The 15766-nt window shown below is 48.0% G+C and overlaps 1 protein-coding gene across 1 annotated transcript in view; it reads left to right on the top strand.

The window, feature by feature from the left end:
• NOTCH2 (notch receptor 2) overlaps positions 1-14455 on the top strand; it is an 87689-nt gene extending 73234 nt beyond the window's left edge. Inside the window, exons 25-33 of the mRNA XM_054833385.1 lie at positions 509-856; positions 1092-1234; positions 2077-2287; positions 2914-3010; positions 3512-3680; positions 8391-8692; positions 9053-9200; positions 9712-9809; positions 10717-14455. Of these exons, the coding sequence (XP_054689360.1) occupies positions 509-856; positions 1092-1234; positions 2077-2287; positions 2914-3010; positions 3512-3680; positions 8391-8692; positions 9053-9200; positions 9712-9809; positions 10717-12060 (2860 nt within the window). The 3' untranslated portion in view covers positions 12061-14455. The remainder of the gene's footprint in view (positions 1-508; positions 857-1091; positions 1235-2076; positions 2288-2913; positions 3011-3511; positions 3681-8390; positions 8693-9052; positions 9201-9711; positions 9810-10716) is intronic.
• Positions 14456-15766: the final 1311 nt, after the last annotated feature.

Below are 15766 nucleotides of genomic sequence, written 5' to 3'. Positions count from 1 at the left end.
TCTGCGGAAATGTAAATAGGAGGCATTTCACCTTGTACTGGATTTTAATAGTACTGCCTCCTATCCCAAATTTCACTCCCTACCAGCAATACCTGTATTTTTATCCCAGCTGTATTTGCTACCTCTGAATGCATTTTCCAGCTTGTTTGTCGTGGCACTTCTTTTTCTTCAGTTATTTGTAATAAATGCTACAGCTTTGCTGTGACGATTCTCCCTTGGTGAGGCGGGAGGTGTTACAGCTTTATCTTAGTAAAGAGAATAAGCAGTTCTCTCCCGCTGGTACCAGGACTGGACCACGTGTTCTTGGGGTGTTCTGTGCTTCCTACTTCCACCCTGCCAGATTGCAAGCTTATGCTGGGGTTATATTTTTTCTCCTTATATCCTGAATATGAGTGTTATTTTACCTCAAATGATTATGAAGAGTCTAAGGCTTTGGCCCCTAGATTGCAGTATACTGTACAGAATGCATATGTCCTATATGCTGCCTGTAACCCTTTCACTGTTCTAGGTACGACAAGTATTGTGCAGATCACTACGCAGATGGCCGCTGTGACCAGGGCTGTAACAGTGAGGAGTGTGGCTGGGACGGTCTGGACTGTGCTGGTGACAAAGCTGAGAAGCTGGCAGAAGGGACCTTAATCATTGTGGTCTTGATGCCCCCTGATGAGCTGCTGGGCGATGTCCGCAGCTTCTTGCGCACTTTGGGAACTCTCCTGCACACCAATCTGAGAATCAAGCTGGACTCCCAGGGAAACCCCATGGTATTCCCATACTATGGGGAGAAATCAGCAGCACGGAGTCGGCGATCGCTTGTGGTCATTCGCAAGCGCAGAGAACTAGAGCAAGAGGTTATCGGGTGAGTGGCTGCCTTTGTGTTCCTCTGGTCTGGTTATGCTGGTAGCTCTCGGGGGCATTCTGGACCTTCTGGGGCTGTAGCCCATCCAGGTTTTTATGGGGAGATGTAAAGCTATTGCAACGGCCAAATTCAGTGCTGGGGTGGAAAGATTAACTGAAAAGGCCGCAGTTTAACGTAGTGCTTTGGCAAAAGTTTCTGTTGCTGACTGCTGTGCCCTTTTACTGTGTTTCTGCAGCACCAGGGTGTTCCTGGAGATTGACAACCGTCAGTGCGCGGAGGATTCGGAGCAATGCTTTCAGAACACAGAAGCTGCTGCAGCTCTCTTAGCCGCTCAGGCCATCAAGGGCATGTTGCCTTATCCTTTTGTGTCTGTCCAAAGTAAGTAGTTGTAGAGGGAAAATGGCTTGTGGGGGAAGGCAGTCAGTAAACTTGGATTTGCAAAATTCACGCTCAGATTATTGATTGTGTGTCTCACTGTTCAGCATGGTTTCTGGGAGCTAATTTATTTGTCCCCAGTTATAGAAGTATGCATGTGCAATATACTTATTCTGCTCTGAGAGAACATCTGGTTAGTAAGGCAGGGTATTTAAGTTTGGAGCCTAGTCATTTTAATACCTGTAGAAACAGTAATCTCTCATGTACTGCAGCAATGTGTCACACGCTGCAGTGATCTTGTCTGCACTAAAAACCATTCGTGCTCTAAGCCATGAATTCAATGAAAAAGGTGCCATTAGAGAGGGAGGAAGGAGGGCGTTCCTCAGTCTGGGAAACATTTTCTCCTCTGGCAATACATAATCCCTTTGATTTCTGCTCCCCTCTCCTTCAGTGTAAGGCTCAGCTGCAACCTCGTACTAGATTGGTAATATCACTATTTCTAGTTGGCTCATGCTCGTATCTTTATGTACATCAGCTCTCTACACTGATTCAGGGTAGCTGTCTTCAGCCAGCAGGACTCTTGGGGAAGGAGCAAGATCTTCAGTTTAGCAGTCGTATACTCTAAAAAATACCTTGAGAAACAAGCTCAAGGGAAGCCAGAAAGACAGGATGTATTCTTACAGCAGTTGCAGCAGAGCCTAAACTTCCTCGAGCTTTTGCTCTAAATGCATCACAGTGTAGAAACAATATGCTGTCTTTGGGGAGACTGAGTGAGAAAAGTATGTACGTTGAAGATCGTTGTCTCCACTTTGTTAATCTCATTGTATTTTAACTGGATTTTTTAGGTGAACCCTTGCTACCACCAAAGACCCAGTTGCTTTACCTGCTTGCTGTGGCAGCTTTGATCATCCTTTTAATCCTTCTCTTGGGTGTGATGATGGCAAAGCGTAAGCGCAAACATGGCTCGCTGTGGCTCCCAGAGGGCTTTATTCTGCGCAGGGATCCTAGCAATCATAAGCGCAGAGAGCCAGTTGGGGAAGATGCTGTTGGACTCAAGTAAGTTTACGTTTAGGCCACTGACAGGGTCTTTATTAGTGTGTTAGTGGATTTTGAGAACGTGGTGTATAAATCTTTCGTTAAAGGCACTTAACTCCATAGAGAAAGCTGCCTTTTAAGCTAGAACTTCTTAAGCTATTTCTCTGAATTTTAGTATAACTGTTTTGGACAGAAGAACTTTCATTAACTGTAATCTACAAAATTTTAGTAAGGAATCTGAACTCTTGGTTATGTTTGATTTTCTGACACCGTTTAGTTCAGCAGTTGAGTACTGTTTGCATAATTTCCTCCTGGAATAGGAGAGACTTTTTTTAGGTTGATAGATAACAACAAACTTTTAATACATCTAGCTCAATGCATTAAAGACATAACTCAGAAATAATGGAAAGTTTCAAAAGAAGAATCCCATTTATGCAGTTTTGGCTTTCCACTGAATTAACCAAGTTTGCAGTTGTAAAGGCATTTGATGCCACTGCTGGCTGCCCGAGATTTCCAATTTCTTGGTCCCTCTGTTTGCAAGCTACCAAACTTGCAAGCATCCCACCCTTGATCTCTGCAGGCTAGTGTAAGTAGCAGTAGTAGCACTTGCTCAGTTTGCAAAGTGATGTGTTCTTCTTGTTTGTTAGAAATATGTCAGTCCAGATACCAGAGGGTAACCTGGCAGATTCTGGACCAACTGAACACTGGGCAGGTGATGGTGGACCTCAGCCAAAGAGAGCAAAGGTAAGGAGCTCCAAGACTTGAATATCACCTGAAAATGAAACTGCTAGTGAGGAAAGCAGCTGCATTAACTTCCAGAGTATCCCCGTTGCTCAAAACCTCCCTTTGCTTAGGGGTTTGTAATATATAACTAATGATATCTGAGGAGCAAATCGTCAGGTTAACGCTGCCACCACAGGCCAGTAGAGATGCCAGGTAACTTCTGTTCCAGTGTCCCCTCCCTGCCCAGGCCCTGCTGCATCCAAGGGGAAGAGAAGGTTAACGGTAGTGTAATGTCTTGCAGTTCAGGCCTGGTAATGTATGGTGGGAGTGTGAAAGCTGAGAGGCCAAGCAGAGGCAAATGGAGACTGTCATTAGCTTAAAACAAACAACCAAAAAAACCAACCAAAAAACCCACCCCAAAACAAAAAAAAAAAACCCCAAACCAACAAAACTAAGAAAACCCCAAGAACTTTTGGTGTCTTTGGCCACTTGATGAAGCAACTGCTTATTTCCTGTGCACAGGCTGAGGATCAAGCCTTGCTGCCAGAAGGTGATGAGCAGATAGACCAGCGCCAGTGGACACAGCAGCACTTGGAGGCAGCAGACGTCTGTGGGAGCACGTCGCTAGCCCTTACACCACCTCAGGCAGATCAAGAAGTGGATGTTCTGGATGTCAATGTCAGAGGACCAGGTCAGTACTCTGAGTGTCCGTGTGTTCTGCCAGCCAGCCACCGACCTTCCCTGTCTCCGATGGTTGGGACTGCTAACGTTTAAAAATTATATGGAGTATATAGGAACACCAGCAGAAATTTTATGGTACTCAAGGATAGCTCATGTGCACTCCAGAAAAGAAAGCTGGAGAGATTGGATCATGGTCTGTAGCACATGGAATGTCATGTAACCAGGAGAAAAAGAGTTCACTTAGCAAACACCTGTAGGAACTACAGCTATAGAATCTCCTTTACAACAACGCGTGCCCAAAAGATATTGTCAGAATGCCATTGCAGCAGAAATTTGGAATCCATAGTTGAGCTGGAAATAACCCCCAGCTTCTCCAGCTGGATCACCACAGAGATTTATGCCAGACTTTGCTAAGGACCAACTTAGGATGGTTGATACCTGAGGTGTCTGTTATCTGGGGTGAAAGCAAGGATGGCTTTTTCCTGTCTAAGATGACTTCTGGCAGACAGTATACCCTGTTTAGCAGTGTGAGACGTCTGTGCTGGAACAAAACAGGAATGCAGCCAGCTTGTTAATGATTTTTTTTTTTAATTTACTGATTTATGTCCTCACTGAATTCATAACACAACTGTGAACTTCGAAGGAGACTTCTTTAACACGCACATGCGTACACAGGCTTGTTCTCTTTCAATCTCAAATGACTAGATGCAGTAAGAATGCTCTGCTGCTTTTCCTAAGCGTAGCACTAAGGCTGTGTAACCTGGTAAGGGACTGGGTGGGTCATCTGGTAATAACTGATTCCTGTGTTCTGAGAGGAGAGAATTGACCAAGAACCGTATCCTGGTTGGAAGGGCTGCAAGCGTGGCTCTTGTTCATATGCGGAGAGGTGGTTCCAATCATACTGCTGCAATTGCTTTTTATTTGATTTAGTGGGAATATTTCCATGCAATTTAATGATGACTGGACCCATTCTCTCACTTCCCTTCTATTGTCTTTTCTGCTCATTGACCCGTTAGCTCTCCTAAATGCAAAGCACAGGGAAGGAGGGATTTCTGTGTAACGAGTGTGAGAACATAAACCATCAGTTTCTGCCAAACTTAAGCTTTTCTTTATTTCCCCTATTAAAGCTTCTAGTTGTGTGGCAGGGTAAAAGCTTTCCAAGTGCAGGCAGTAACGTTCTTAAGACTTCAGACTGCTTATTTTCATGTTCACTCACAGCTTTGTCCAACAATAGCAACAGAATAATAGTGACCTGTGAGTTGCTTTCCTGCCATACAGATGCAACTGTGAAGCTTGCAGCAAGCTGCTGTAAGCTATCCCACTCCACAGCATCAGAAGCAAGCAGCTGAATTACTGTCAGCGGAAGAAATCATTTTAAAAGTCTGAGAAGTGTTGGAGTAATGGAGTAGTAAGAAGGGTAGGATTCCTCTCAGTTTATGTAGCTCTTCATCTGCCCTGGACACCTTCCTCTTCCTTTGCAGAGGGGAGAAATAGGCACTTCTGAGAGTTAGTTCATCTCTGTCTCAAGCAGAAGTCTCTTGCAGACTGGATGGCTAATGCTCCAGTAACGCCTCATTGCCCCTAATTACAAAGGGTGTTGGGGCTGACTGACTTGGGTGCAGGTGTCTGGGCTGGAGCCACCTGAAGCTGGGTGAGCCACAGGTCCAGGTGGCAGGTAGAACAATAGAAATCTTTTCTAGAGAGAGGAGAGGCAAGTCGAAATGCCTTGGCATACCAAGGGGTTGTTCCCTCTCTTAATCCAGCACCTTCTGCAGTCTCTTGAGTTTTGGGGGATCTAAGAAGTCCAGTCTCCTACGAAGTATTGCCTTGAGACTTTGTCAGAGGGTTCTATACATCCCAACTTTCAGTATATTGTTTCTGTGGAAGAGTCCTTCAGTTGTACCTATCTGTTGAACTTCTGGCTTTACCATCTCGCTCCGAGTTTCACATTTACTCAGGGGCTGTCTTCTTGAAGGACAGCAAACAGAAGAGTTTTTATAAAATGCTGCTGTTACCTTTGTCTCCCCATGTGTTCTTTCTCTGTGTCCCCCAGAGTGGTGAGGACATTCTTTTCACTGGAGTTATTGTGAGTGTGTAACCAGGGTAATGCAATTATAGGCATAACTGGTAACACCACCTATAATTAAAACTGATTAACTGTCCCTATTATGTGCCCCTCTTTCTCAGTTACTAAAACTTCAGTGGTTCAGACTGGAATTTTCCATGGTGTGTGTCTGCCTCCAGCTGGATCCTTTTGGGTTCTTTTCCAGCTATTTCAGAGAACAAGCTGGAAGGAGGAAAAAAGACATTGTGTCCTTGGCTTTTTTTTCTAGTAGTCCATCAAGCACTTAATTGTGACCATCCAGCTGAATGCGCTTTTTGCTAGCCTCATAAAACTACCCGTGTGTGTCCAACTTCCAAAGGTCTGAAAAGAGCTGCACATACCTGATAGACTTTTTGGAGGGTGGCAGCTAATTTTTCCAAAGATTTAATGCATGTTATAGCTGTGTCCTTATAGAGCATATAGGCATGATCCATCCAGGACTACTGCAGTGATTGAGCAAGCAAGACCTTTCCTGCGAGTGGTTTTCCCAGGGCTGTGGTGCTGGAGAAAAGGAAAGCTTTCTGTGCTCCGTCTCTCTGCTCTTTGTGTCGGGGCAGTACGGAGGAGACCACAGCCTGACTTGAATACTGAGAAGTATTCATTTGGGACAGGGAAGCAGAGCCAGCAGTGGGAGGGAGAAGCACAAAAGGAGGTATAGCCTTGGACAACAGGCAAGAGGGTCTATAGACGAGACTGGATCTTGGAACTGAACCCAGGCCCGTACGTCAACACTGTGCTGCCATCCAAGAAAACCTGAGAAAGTAGCTCGGGGAAAGCCAGTGTGTCCTGTGGTTGTGAGCCACTAGGAGGAGTGTGCATGCTGCTGCTGCTAGCCTGGCTGGGGAGCAGACCTGGAGGCCACGGTCCTGAGCTCTGCCAGTGCTCGACACCGTGCCCCGTGGTAGAGCCATAGATTTCTAGAATTTTATGGAAGTTTTGGAAGTGCTCTAAAAAAAGAGTCAGAAAAGCCTGGGGATCAGAATTTGGGAAATGGGTCAGGGCATTAGAACACTGTATTTTGCTTGCAATAAGAGATTATCGCCTGCGTAGAATCCTGATTCTGCCATCCCACCATATGGTTTTCTGCAGGGCTCATGCACTTCATTTAGTGCAGATAGTGTGCTGTAGATTAAAAGTTGTACAAGCAAGGAAGCTGTTGTCTGTAGGGTCCAGGAAGGCCCCTTGCTTGTCCATGGAATTAATCAGGCAGTTGTTGAAAGATTGTCTTCCATTTCTGCTAGTGAGTCATGCTGGAGAAGCAAAATTTGTATTCATTTTTGCAGAACTCCAGTGGGGCGCTTAGCACAGAGTGTTTCACTCTGGCTGCCGCGTTAGTCCCTTTTACTTTCCAAACGCCTATGACGTGTGTGGATAAAGCAGTAAAATCAATAAGCAAGCATTAGCATCTACAGTTGGAGTCTTTGGGTTTACATAATGAATACGCTGCAAAGTTCAGAGTGTGCTGAAACTGAAGCACTAGGCATTGGATAGGTTGCTGAAAATATGTGATGTTTCATTAACAAGGGTGAAAAATCAGCAGCGTGAGCTAGTCTTCCTGCACCACCCTCTCTGATCAGCAGACAGAGAGGGAAATTCATCCAAGGGAACTAAGTTAAATTAGAGGTCTGGAGGAACCTTTCTCCTTCCAGTGTCAATGGAAGGATCCCTGTTGGACAAATGATCCTAGCGTCAGTTTAGCCTTTGTGGATGTCCCATCAGTGTGAGCCCATCACTGGAGGCTTGTGGAGAGACACAAGCCCGGTGTTCTCCAAAGCACTCAAACTGTGGGGAGACTTTCAGGAATGTGTAGCTGTGGGCAGTCCGTGTTGCGATGGAGGGGTGCATGGGGAACAAAGCATTGCACGTGTGATGCTACTGGCACACCAGCAAAGAATACTGGATTAGATCCTGTTCTATGGTCCCTTCCTACGTGGTGTACTTCTGTGAAAGTACAGCCTGTGCCTGATCAGTTTGTTTAGGGCTCTGGTCATGGATGTTACTAAAAGCAAGAGGAGGTTGGTTCAGGCAGTCATCCTGGGGCATTCTTCAGCTTTGAGTGCTTGACTGTCACAACTTCACAGTCCTTTTAATGAAGACGTTGGTGTGTAATAGATATGAAGGCTTTTGTCTGCATTTCTCTTCAGGTTACTGTCTGCAAAATGCCACTAATAATCAGTGGCTTATTGTCCAGTAATTTTTCTGTCAATTGTTTCTTTTTCCCAGGTATGTGATTAAAACATCAATGTGAATAGTTATACTTAGTCATCTGAAGTCTTTGGATTTTATAACTCTTGCCTCTGTCTAGGAACTTAGCTAGCCTTTACATTTTGAGGAGGTTTTCCACTTTAGCAGCAAACATTTTTTGTTTAATAATAATCTTTCTTAGTTGAGAAGTATCTAATTTCTGTTGAGGTTGTAGTAAATATTAGAGTCCCGCTTGGAAGGAAAACAACTTGCTAACTCTGTTGAGCTTTAAGATAAGAGACGATGTTTGAGTTAAAGTGATTGGCAGGATTGTCTCTAGCTGTAGGTGCTCAAGGGGAGAGGATTGTCTGAGGGTTTCCTTTCCTTTGCTGTCACCGTCAGCTTACTGTGATATCATGTCTTCTGTTGCAGATGGATGTACTCCGCTTATGCTGGCATCTCTGCGTGTGGGCAGCTCCGATATTAGCGAGGATGATGAGGATGCAGAAGATTCCTCAGCAAATATAATAACAGATTTGATCTATCAAGGCGCCAACCTGCAGGCCCAAACAGACCGCACTGGGGAGATGGCACTGCACTTAGCAGCCCGTTATTCAAGAGCAGATGCTGCGAAACGTTTGCTGGATGCTGGTGCAGATGCTAACGCGCGGGACAACATGGGACGGACTCCCCTGCATGCAGCTGTAGCTGCTGATGCCCAGGGTGTCTTCCAGGTACGGCAACTGAAGAACCTTTTACAGTAGCTGTGCTCTGTAGTTATATGAGCCTGCCCAAGCTGCGTTGTGTTCGCTCACAGCCTTGCTCTCATGCCTTCCACAGTGTGATGGCCAGGCGAAACTGTATTTTACATCCAGTTTCCTCAGGTATTCATAGCTTGAAGAACTCAGCATGCATGAATCATCTAGCATGTATTTATTTGGTCTGTTTGCCTCTATCACCCATTATCTGGGTCCTTGCATTTCAGTGCTCAGGCTGCTTTTTCATTATAAAGTTTCTCTTGAGTTTCTGTCAAATCCTCAGTTTTGGTCTGTAGTGGTATTGAAACAAAAATTCTGTCTTCCCCTGTTGTCCAGATCCTGATCCGTAACAGAGTGACGGACTTGGATGCTCGGATGAACGATGGAACGACCCCATTAATTCTGGCTGCGCGGCTGGCTGTGGAAGGAATGGTGGCCGAGCTAATTAATTGCCAGGCAGATGTGAACGCCGTAGATGACCACGGTAATGTGAACACGACATACTGGGCTGGGCAAATATTTGTCACGGTGTGAGCAAGGAGGGGTGGGCTTCTCTCTCCCAGAGTGTGGGCTGCTCCTAAATTGTGTAGCTGAATCGGACACTAGGCTCTCCTGCAGAAGTCCTCCTGGCAGTAATAGACTGCGCGCTGCTGCACAGTGGCTTGGTTTAGACAGTCCTGGAAGAGAAGCAGAAGAAATGTGGGGTTGGATATGCTAGGATTTTCTGGAATGCAGATGTGACTCTATGGATAGGTTATTTTAAAAATAGAAAATAAAAAATCCCAGAGCAAGTGCTGAAAGTCCCATTGCATCTTGGTAACATAGGGGTATGTCACAGTGTGGTGATTTCCAAAGTGTAAACGTGACTTCAGGACACATTCACGTGCTGTGAGCTGCACCACAGTTGCTTTCTTCCCTCACTCTACTCTGTCCATCTTGGTGCTTTAGAAAATAGCTCCTCGGTTTGTTACTGAAGTGGTTGGGTTTCCCTGCAGGTAAATCTGCTCTTCACTGGGCTGCTGCTGTCAACAACGTGGAAGCAACACTAGTGCTACTGAAAAATGGAGCCAACAGAGACATGCAGGATAACAAGGTACAGTTTGGGTGTGCTCAGCATGGTTGTGCTTCCTAACTCAAAGCTTCTCTCTGCTGTTGGTAGTGAGCTAAGTTCAGATTTTCTGATTTTCTAAACCAGGTGCTCAGGGCAGGTCTTCCAAACCCAGACCGTGACTGGAATTCTCCCCAGTGCTGATGTCTTGTAGGATTTCTGATATGGGAGAGCAGTTCTCTTCTGTGTTTGGCCAAGTCCTGGGCTTCAATGCTGTCCTGCTTTGCTTGCAGAAAAGGAATGCAATATGCAGTCAATGATGTGCGAGAGCACTAGGGTGAAGTGCAGCTGGATTCTGGTTAGCAGAGAGCCAGGTCTGGCAGCACAGCAGCAGTCACATCCTGTCACATTTCCAGGGATCTCAGTGGAGGGTGGATATGGGGGAGAAGCCCCTCTGTCTGAGAGACAGTCTGCACTGTGCAGACCTCCTGTAGCTTCGCTGTTAGTTTTTGCTGTGTCCTAGTCATTGAATTCTTTCCTCTGCCTGTGGTTTCTTTTTTGGATTATTACGTATTGCTCAGTGGATGTTAGAGCTACCAACAAGCTGCAGTTCTTTACTGGGCTGTTTTAGTCCTTTGTACCTTTCCTTCATAGGCGACAATGGGAGAAAGGCACCAGGTGCTTTCACAGTTCCTCCAAGGACCCCTGGCAGAATAGTGTATTTCTGGTGGGATAGTTTAGCCTGTGTGCTCCACTGCCGTGTATGAAATCATCTCCTGTAATCTGCCTTTTTCAATGGGCACCTCTCAGGGTGGGTTGTTCTTGGAGACAGTTAATGTGACACTGCATTAAACAGTGCTTCCAGGTGTTGCCGCATCATTAAGGGAGTGTTAGCTGTAAGTCAGCCCCGCCACAGTGAAGCCGCTAAAATATTTATTCCCTGTGTTTTCAGGAAGAGACGCCGCTCTTCCTTGCCGCTCGGGAAGGCAGTTTCGAAGCAGCAAAAATCTTGCTGGACCATTTTGCCAATCGAGACATCACGGACCACATGGACCGCCTGCCCCGAGATGTGGCCCAGGACCGGATGCACCACGACATAGTGCAGCTTCTCAACGAGTACAACGTGGCACACAGCCCTGCTGGGCACCCCGGTGCCATGCTGAACTCTGCCCTCTCCCCAGTCATCTGCGGCCCAAATAGGTCCTTCCTCAATCTGAAGCACGCTTCGTTAAGCAAGAAGTCACGAAAACCGAATGCCAAAGGCATCATGCCCACGAACCTCACCAAAGATGCGAAGAGGAGAAGGAAGAAGTCCCTCAGTGAGAGCAAAGGGCAGTTTTCAGAGAGCTCAGTGACCCTGTCACCAGTTGATTCCCTAGAATCGCCCCACGCTTTTGCATCTGAACCAACTTCGTCTCCTGTGATGCCATCGCCGGGGGTGTTACACTCGTCACCCAGCTCACTGCTGACCGCTCCATCAGTGCAGGCTGCGCATACGATGTCCTTCTCCAACCTCCACGAGATGCAGCCCTTAGGCCGTGGATCCAGCACCGTGCTCCCGTCTGTCAGCCAGCTGCTCTCGCAGCACAGAACCACCCCTCCTAACAGCGGGCTTGGCAGGCTCCGGCCAGCCAACGTTTCCACCGAGTGGATGAACCGTATGGAGGCGAACGAGTCCCAGTACAACGAGATGTTTGGCATGGTGCCGCAGGTGATGCATTCGCACCCCGGCGTTTCTCAGCAGAGCGGTTTGGTTCAAGCAGATACAAAGCACATGGGAGTGTCCCGGGAGTCTCTGCCCCCTATCATGACTTTCCAGCTGGTTCCCAAGGGTGGCATAAACCAGCAGGCACTGCCACAGCAGGCCCAGTCAAACTGCGCCCAGAACATGGCTGGTCCTCTTAGCGCCATGTACCAGATACCGGATTTAGCTCAGCTGCCCAGCGCCTCATTCTCCATGGCTGCCATCCCTCAGCAGGATGGGCAAGTGGCTCAGACGGTCCTCCCGGCGTACCACCAGTTCCAGAGCTCGATGGGGAAGTACCCCACGCCTCCGTCACAGCACAGCTGCTACTCCTCAGCCACAGAACGGACTCCTAGCCACAACCGGCACTTACAAGGGGAGCACCCATACCTGACTCCGTCACCCGAATCTCCAGACCAGTGGTCAAGCTCCTCCCCACATTCTGCCTCTGACTGGTCTGATGTGGCAACCAGTCCCAGTAACAACCAGCGCGGGCCAGCGGGCGCTCACATGACGGAGCAGCAGCGGAACAACATGCAGGTGTATGCCTGAAGGCTGGCCAAGGTGAAGCCCGATGAAAACGGACTCCAGAACTCATGAAGGTCTTCCAGGATGGAAATGAAGAACCATTTTAGTATCCAAGAGTCTTAATGAGCCCAGGCTGTTCTTTCCTTGGAGGGACTGTGGTCGCTGTAGGCTTGTATGCTTTTATGCTAAACAGAGAACTGTAGAAGCTGGTGATGGAGAAGACCAGTTGGGTCACTTCCAACCAACTCCCGTGCACCTTGGATGTGATTGCTGTCTGCACTGGATTCTCCAGTTGGCTTTTAACTATGTTCCACCATTTCTTTGGGGAGACAGCTCTTCAGCTTAATGCATCTCATGGTCATTTCTCCAGAAATTTAGCCAAAACCAGCTGTGTATCCTTATTTTGTTACTCCTTTTGTTACCCACATAACCTATCTCTGAAGCACCTTCTACTAGTTCTCCTCGAGTTCAAGTTGCCTTGTCTTGACACAGCTCAGAGCTGCACCCACATTCCTGGACCCCTCCTTCCCTCGGCCACTCTTGCTCAGCAAGCGAGCCAGACTTCCCAAAACACCTGCAGGTCAAGTGACGCCTTCTGTCATGCAGCTTCGCCCTTTCCTCTTCAAGAGCCTTTGTCTTGTACAGACCCACTAACACCCCTTAGCGTCTCACTGCCTGCCCCCCAGGTATTATGAGAATATATATATACATATAGTCTTCTCTTAGGCTTTTTTTTGTTTGTTTGTTCCCCCCCCCCCCCCCCCCAAAACCGCTGGTCTGACCCAGTCTTTCCCCCATGGTGGCCTGTAGGCACATCTCTCCCGTGTTGTATGTCTTCCCCGAGACACGCCTGACCATTCTGACACACTACCCTCCCCGTGCCCCTGTCCTGCCAGGTGTGTCCGTGACTGCCTTCATGGGCTCCCATGCTGGAGGAGATGCCCTGCAACTGATACAGGCCTTTTGGGAACCTCTGGGGATGAACGTGAGTGTCTCAAAACCTGGTAACACATGCTCCCAGCGTTCTTGCACAGTAGTCCCCTCCCCTCCATCCGAGGGCGGCTGTGTGTCCTGTCCTCCAGATACCATATGCTGCCTCTTTATGGTATTATCAAGAAGTGTCGAGGGTGTCGTTACGTGTTTGCAGAGTGTGTCCTGCTGCGTCAGGAGTAGCGTCCAGCCCTTTGAAAGTGCCCCTTTGGCTCCAGCCCCGGGGCAGGGCTGCCTCGTCTTCCCCTCCCAACAAGGAGGCCGCAGCGCTGATTCCCAAGCAGGCTTCCAGCAGCAGCAGCATGCTCGGAGCCAGGAGCTGGGCTTAAGCGGCAGACCAAATAGCTCGGAAACCATTGCCTAATGCAGTTTGGTTAACAGGTTTGGGGCTGTCCTCTGCTCTCAGCTTTGGCCTCTGTCGAGATTTCCCAACTGAGGTGCCCCACGTGCTCTGTGGGACGGTAGTGCCATTTGTTCTGCAGCTCCCCCGATACTTTTGGAGTTACGGAAGCCAGCTGTCGCTGACCTTAGACAAACAGCCATTCTTTCTGCTTTGTCCACAAGAGTAATGCTTCCCTGAAGGGCTCTGAACCGGTCAGCAGCTGAAATGAACGTTTCTGGGAATGGTTTGCTCCTACCTCTTCGGGGGAACCCTGCAGACTCGAGTTCCAAAGAGATCGGGGCTGTCGGCTGCTGCCAAAGGACAGAGAAAGCCGCTCCCCTCCAAGCAGCGGCCACTCGGCACCCTACCATGTACAGTATTTTCTCTGATGTTTCTTTCCATTCTAATCAAGAGTAAAAGCTTTTTCTTTCGATTCAACTCAATGGTACATGAAGGCAGGGCCTCAGGAGGAGCTGGTTCCTGGGGCCGTTGTTTTGGGCTGAAGTTTTTAATTCTGAAGTTACTGCTTTTTTACAATGCACGCAGCGTTCCCCGGCACGCTCGCCACAGTGTGTCCTGTGAAGTTTAGCTGCAACCGACCCGGATCTCCAGGCAGGAGCCTGCAAGCTCCTGGAGGTCTGTCCAGGTACATGTTTCACTGCAAGTAATGAAGTGTTGCTACATCAATGCTAAAGAAACAAAGGGCTTTTCCTCTTTAGCCCCAAATAATTAAGTGCCTTTTTATGTATGTGGCTACCTTTTACAAGATGAGTGCTTTCTGTGGAATGAAGCCAGTTTCGTGCCTGGCGTGTTAATACGATGGCCCTCTGCCTTTTTTTTTTTAACTACTTGTAAAGATAATATCTCCTTAAGGTGGTATTTTATCTCATAAGTTGTAGAGTAACCATTCACACAGCAGCATTTTCCTATATTAATAATGGAAAATATTTGCTTATTTTTACATTTTTTATAAAAGTCTTTTATGAAAATAGTTGCTGCAAAATGTATAAGCAATTTTTATCCCCAGAATAAAGAGTATGTGCCCAGTGTCTGTGTGCTGCTGGTTTTGTTTGTCTTCCCAGCTATATTATAAACGGATCACCGGCGTTGGATAGCTGTTCAGACCCCTGGTGAGGGACAACTCGTCAGGACCTTCGCAATCCACGTCAGGGGAGAGATTTTGGGCATGGAGGGTGCTCTGTGCTGTGGCTCAGCAGCGTACGAACCCCACTACTTGGCTCCATCCATGGGAGCGGTGCCTGGGAGCTGAAAGCAGCCTAGCTCAGGCGTAGCAGGAGGATTCTGCGTCTCTTGGTTAGCTGAGAAAGGAGCAGTAACCAGCAGCCGAGCAGCTGGGCGTACTGGGAAGGATGGGGAGGGACTGGGATATGGGGCCTTTTTGAGATGCTTTGAATAAGAGCTCTCACTTGCCTGGGACTCTGGGAGCCAGGACTTTTGTGTGGCTTTTAGAGAGGTCGTGGGCAAGTACGGATCAGGCAGTGGTTAACGCAGACGTGGCTTCGCTCACCTTTTCAGGTCCTGCTTGCTTCCCTGGGCTGTCACTGTTCCTGCAGCCGGGAAGAGGACCCTCATCCCTGGAGCCGAGGATGCCTCCCTGGCTTTGCCCTGGCATCATGAAGATGAGATGAAACACTCCCGTGTTTCAGCCTCTCTGAAACAGGGAGTCAGGGCTCCTCCATGCCGTGTTTTCAGACTTGGAAAGTTTGACTTGAACAATTGACGACGGCCACCGCGTTCCTGTGTTTTGAGCAGGGGAGGTGCCACTGAAGCCTTGGGCTCTGCCAGCGCTCACCTGGCCGGTGTCCAGCTCTCACTGTGGACTCAGATGGAGCCGGTAGCTGAATTACAACGCCTCGCAGGGATAAAGCTGCTTGAAGGCATTTTAAAGGTTTAATATTCAAACAGCGCAGCTCCTTTATCTTCTAGTAGAGCCAGCTTGGCAAGTACAAACCTCGGGGAGGCTTTCATCCACGTGCTCCCGCAGTTTGCGCATCTGTGCCAAAGTTTAGCGAGCTCGGCTGTCTGGCACAGCTGCGTTGAGTTTGCCGGTGCTCAGGCTGAGACTTGAAACTGGGTCTCCTCAGGGACGGCGCATGCCTCTTCCCCTGCCCGGGATGACGAGGGGCTTGTGAAAACTCGTGTTGCATCCAAACGAGCCTAATTGAAGCAGCCAGGCAGGGAGCTTGGGGTGTCTATCCCTTATCTAACCGAGGAGTAATGGAGTAGCCTCAGGCTCCTTTGGGGAACGTTTTCATGGCTTTTTGTAAAACAAGGGTGGAGCCCTGTCTTCTGGGGGGAACTGCTGTGTTTGAAGAGTTTCCCCATTAGTCAGAGCGG

The sequence above is a fragment of the Grus americana genome, chromosome 8 (genome assembly GCF_028858705.1).
Source record: "Grus americana isolate bGruAme1 chromosome 8, bGruAme1.mat, whole genome shotgun sequence".
Lineage (NCBI taxonomy): Eukaryota > Metazoa > Chordata > Aves > Gruiformes > Gruidae > Grus > Grus americana.
This window is presented reverse-complemented; position numbering and strand designations above follow the sequence as displayed.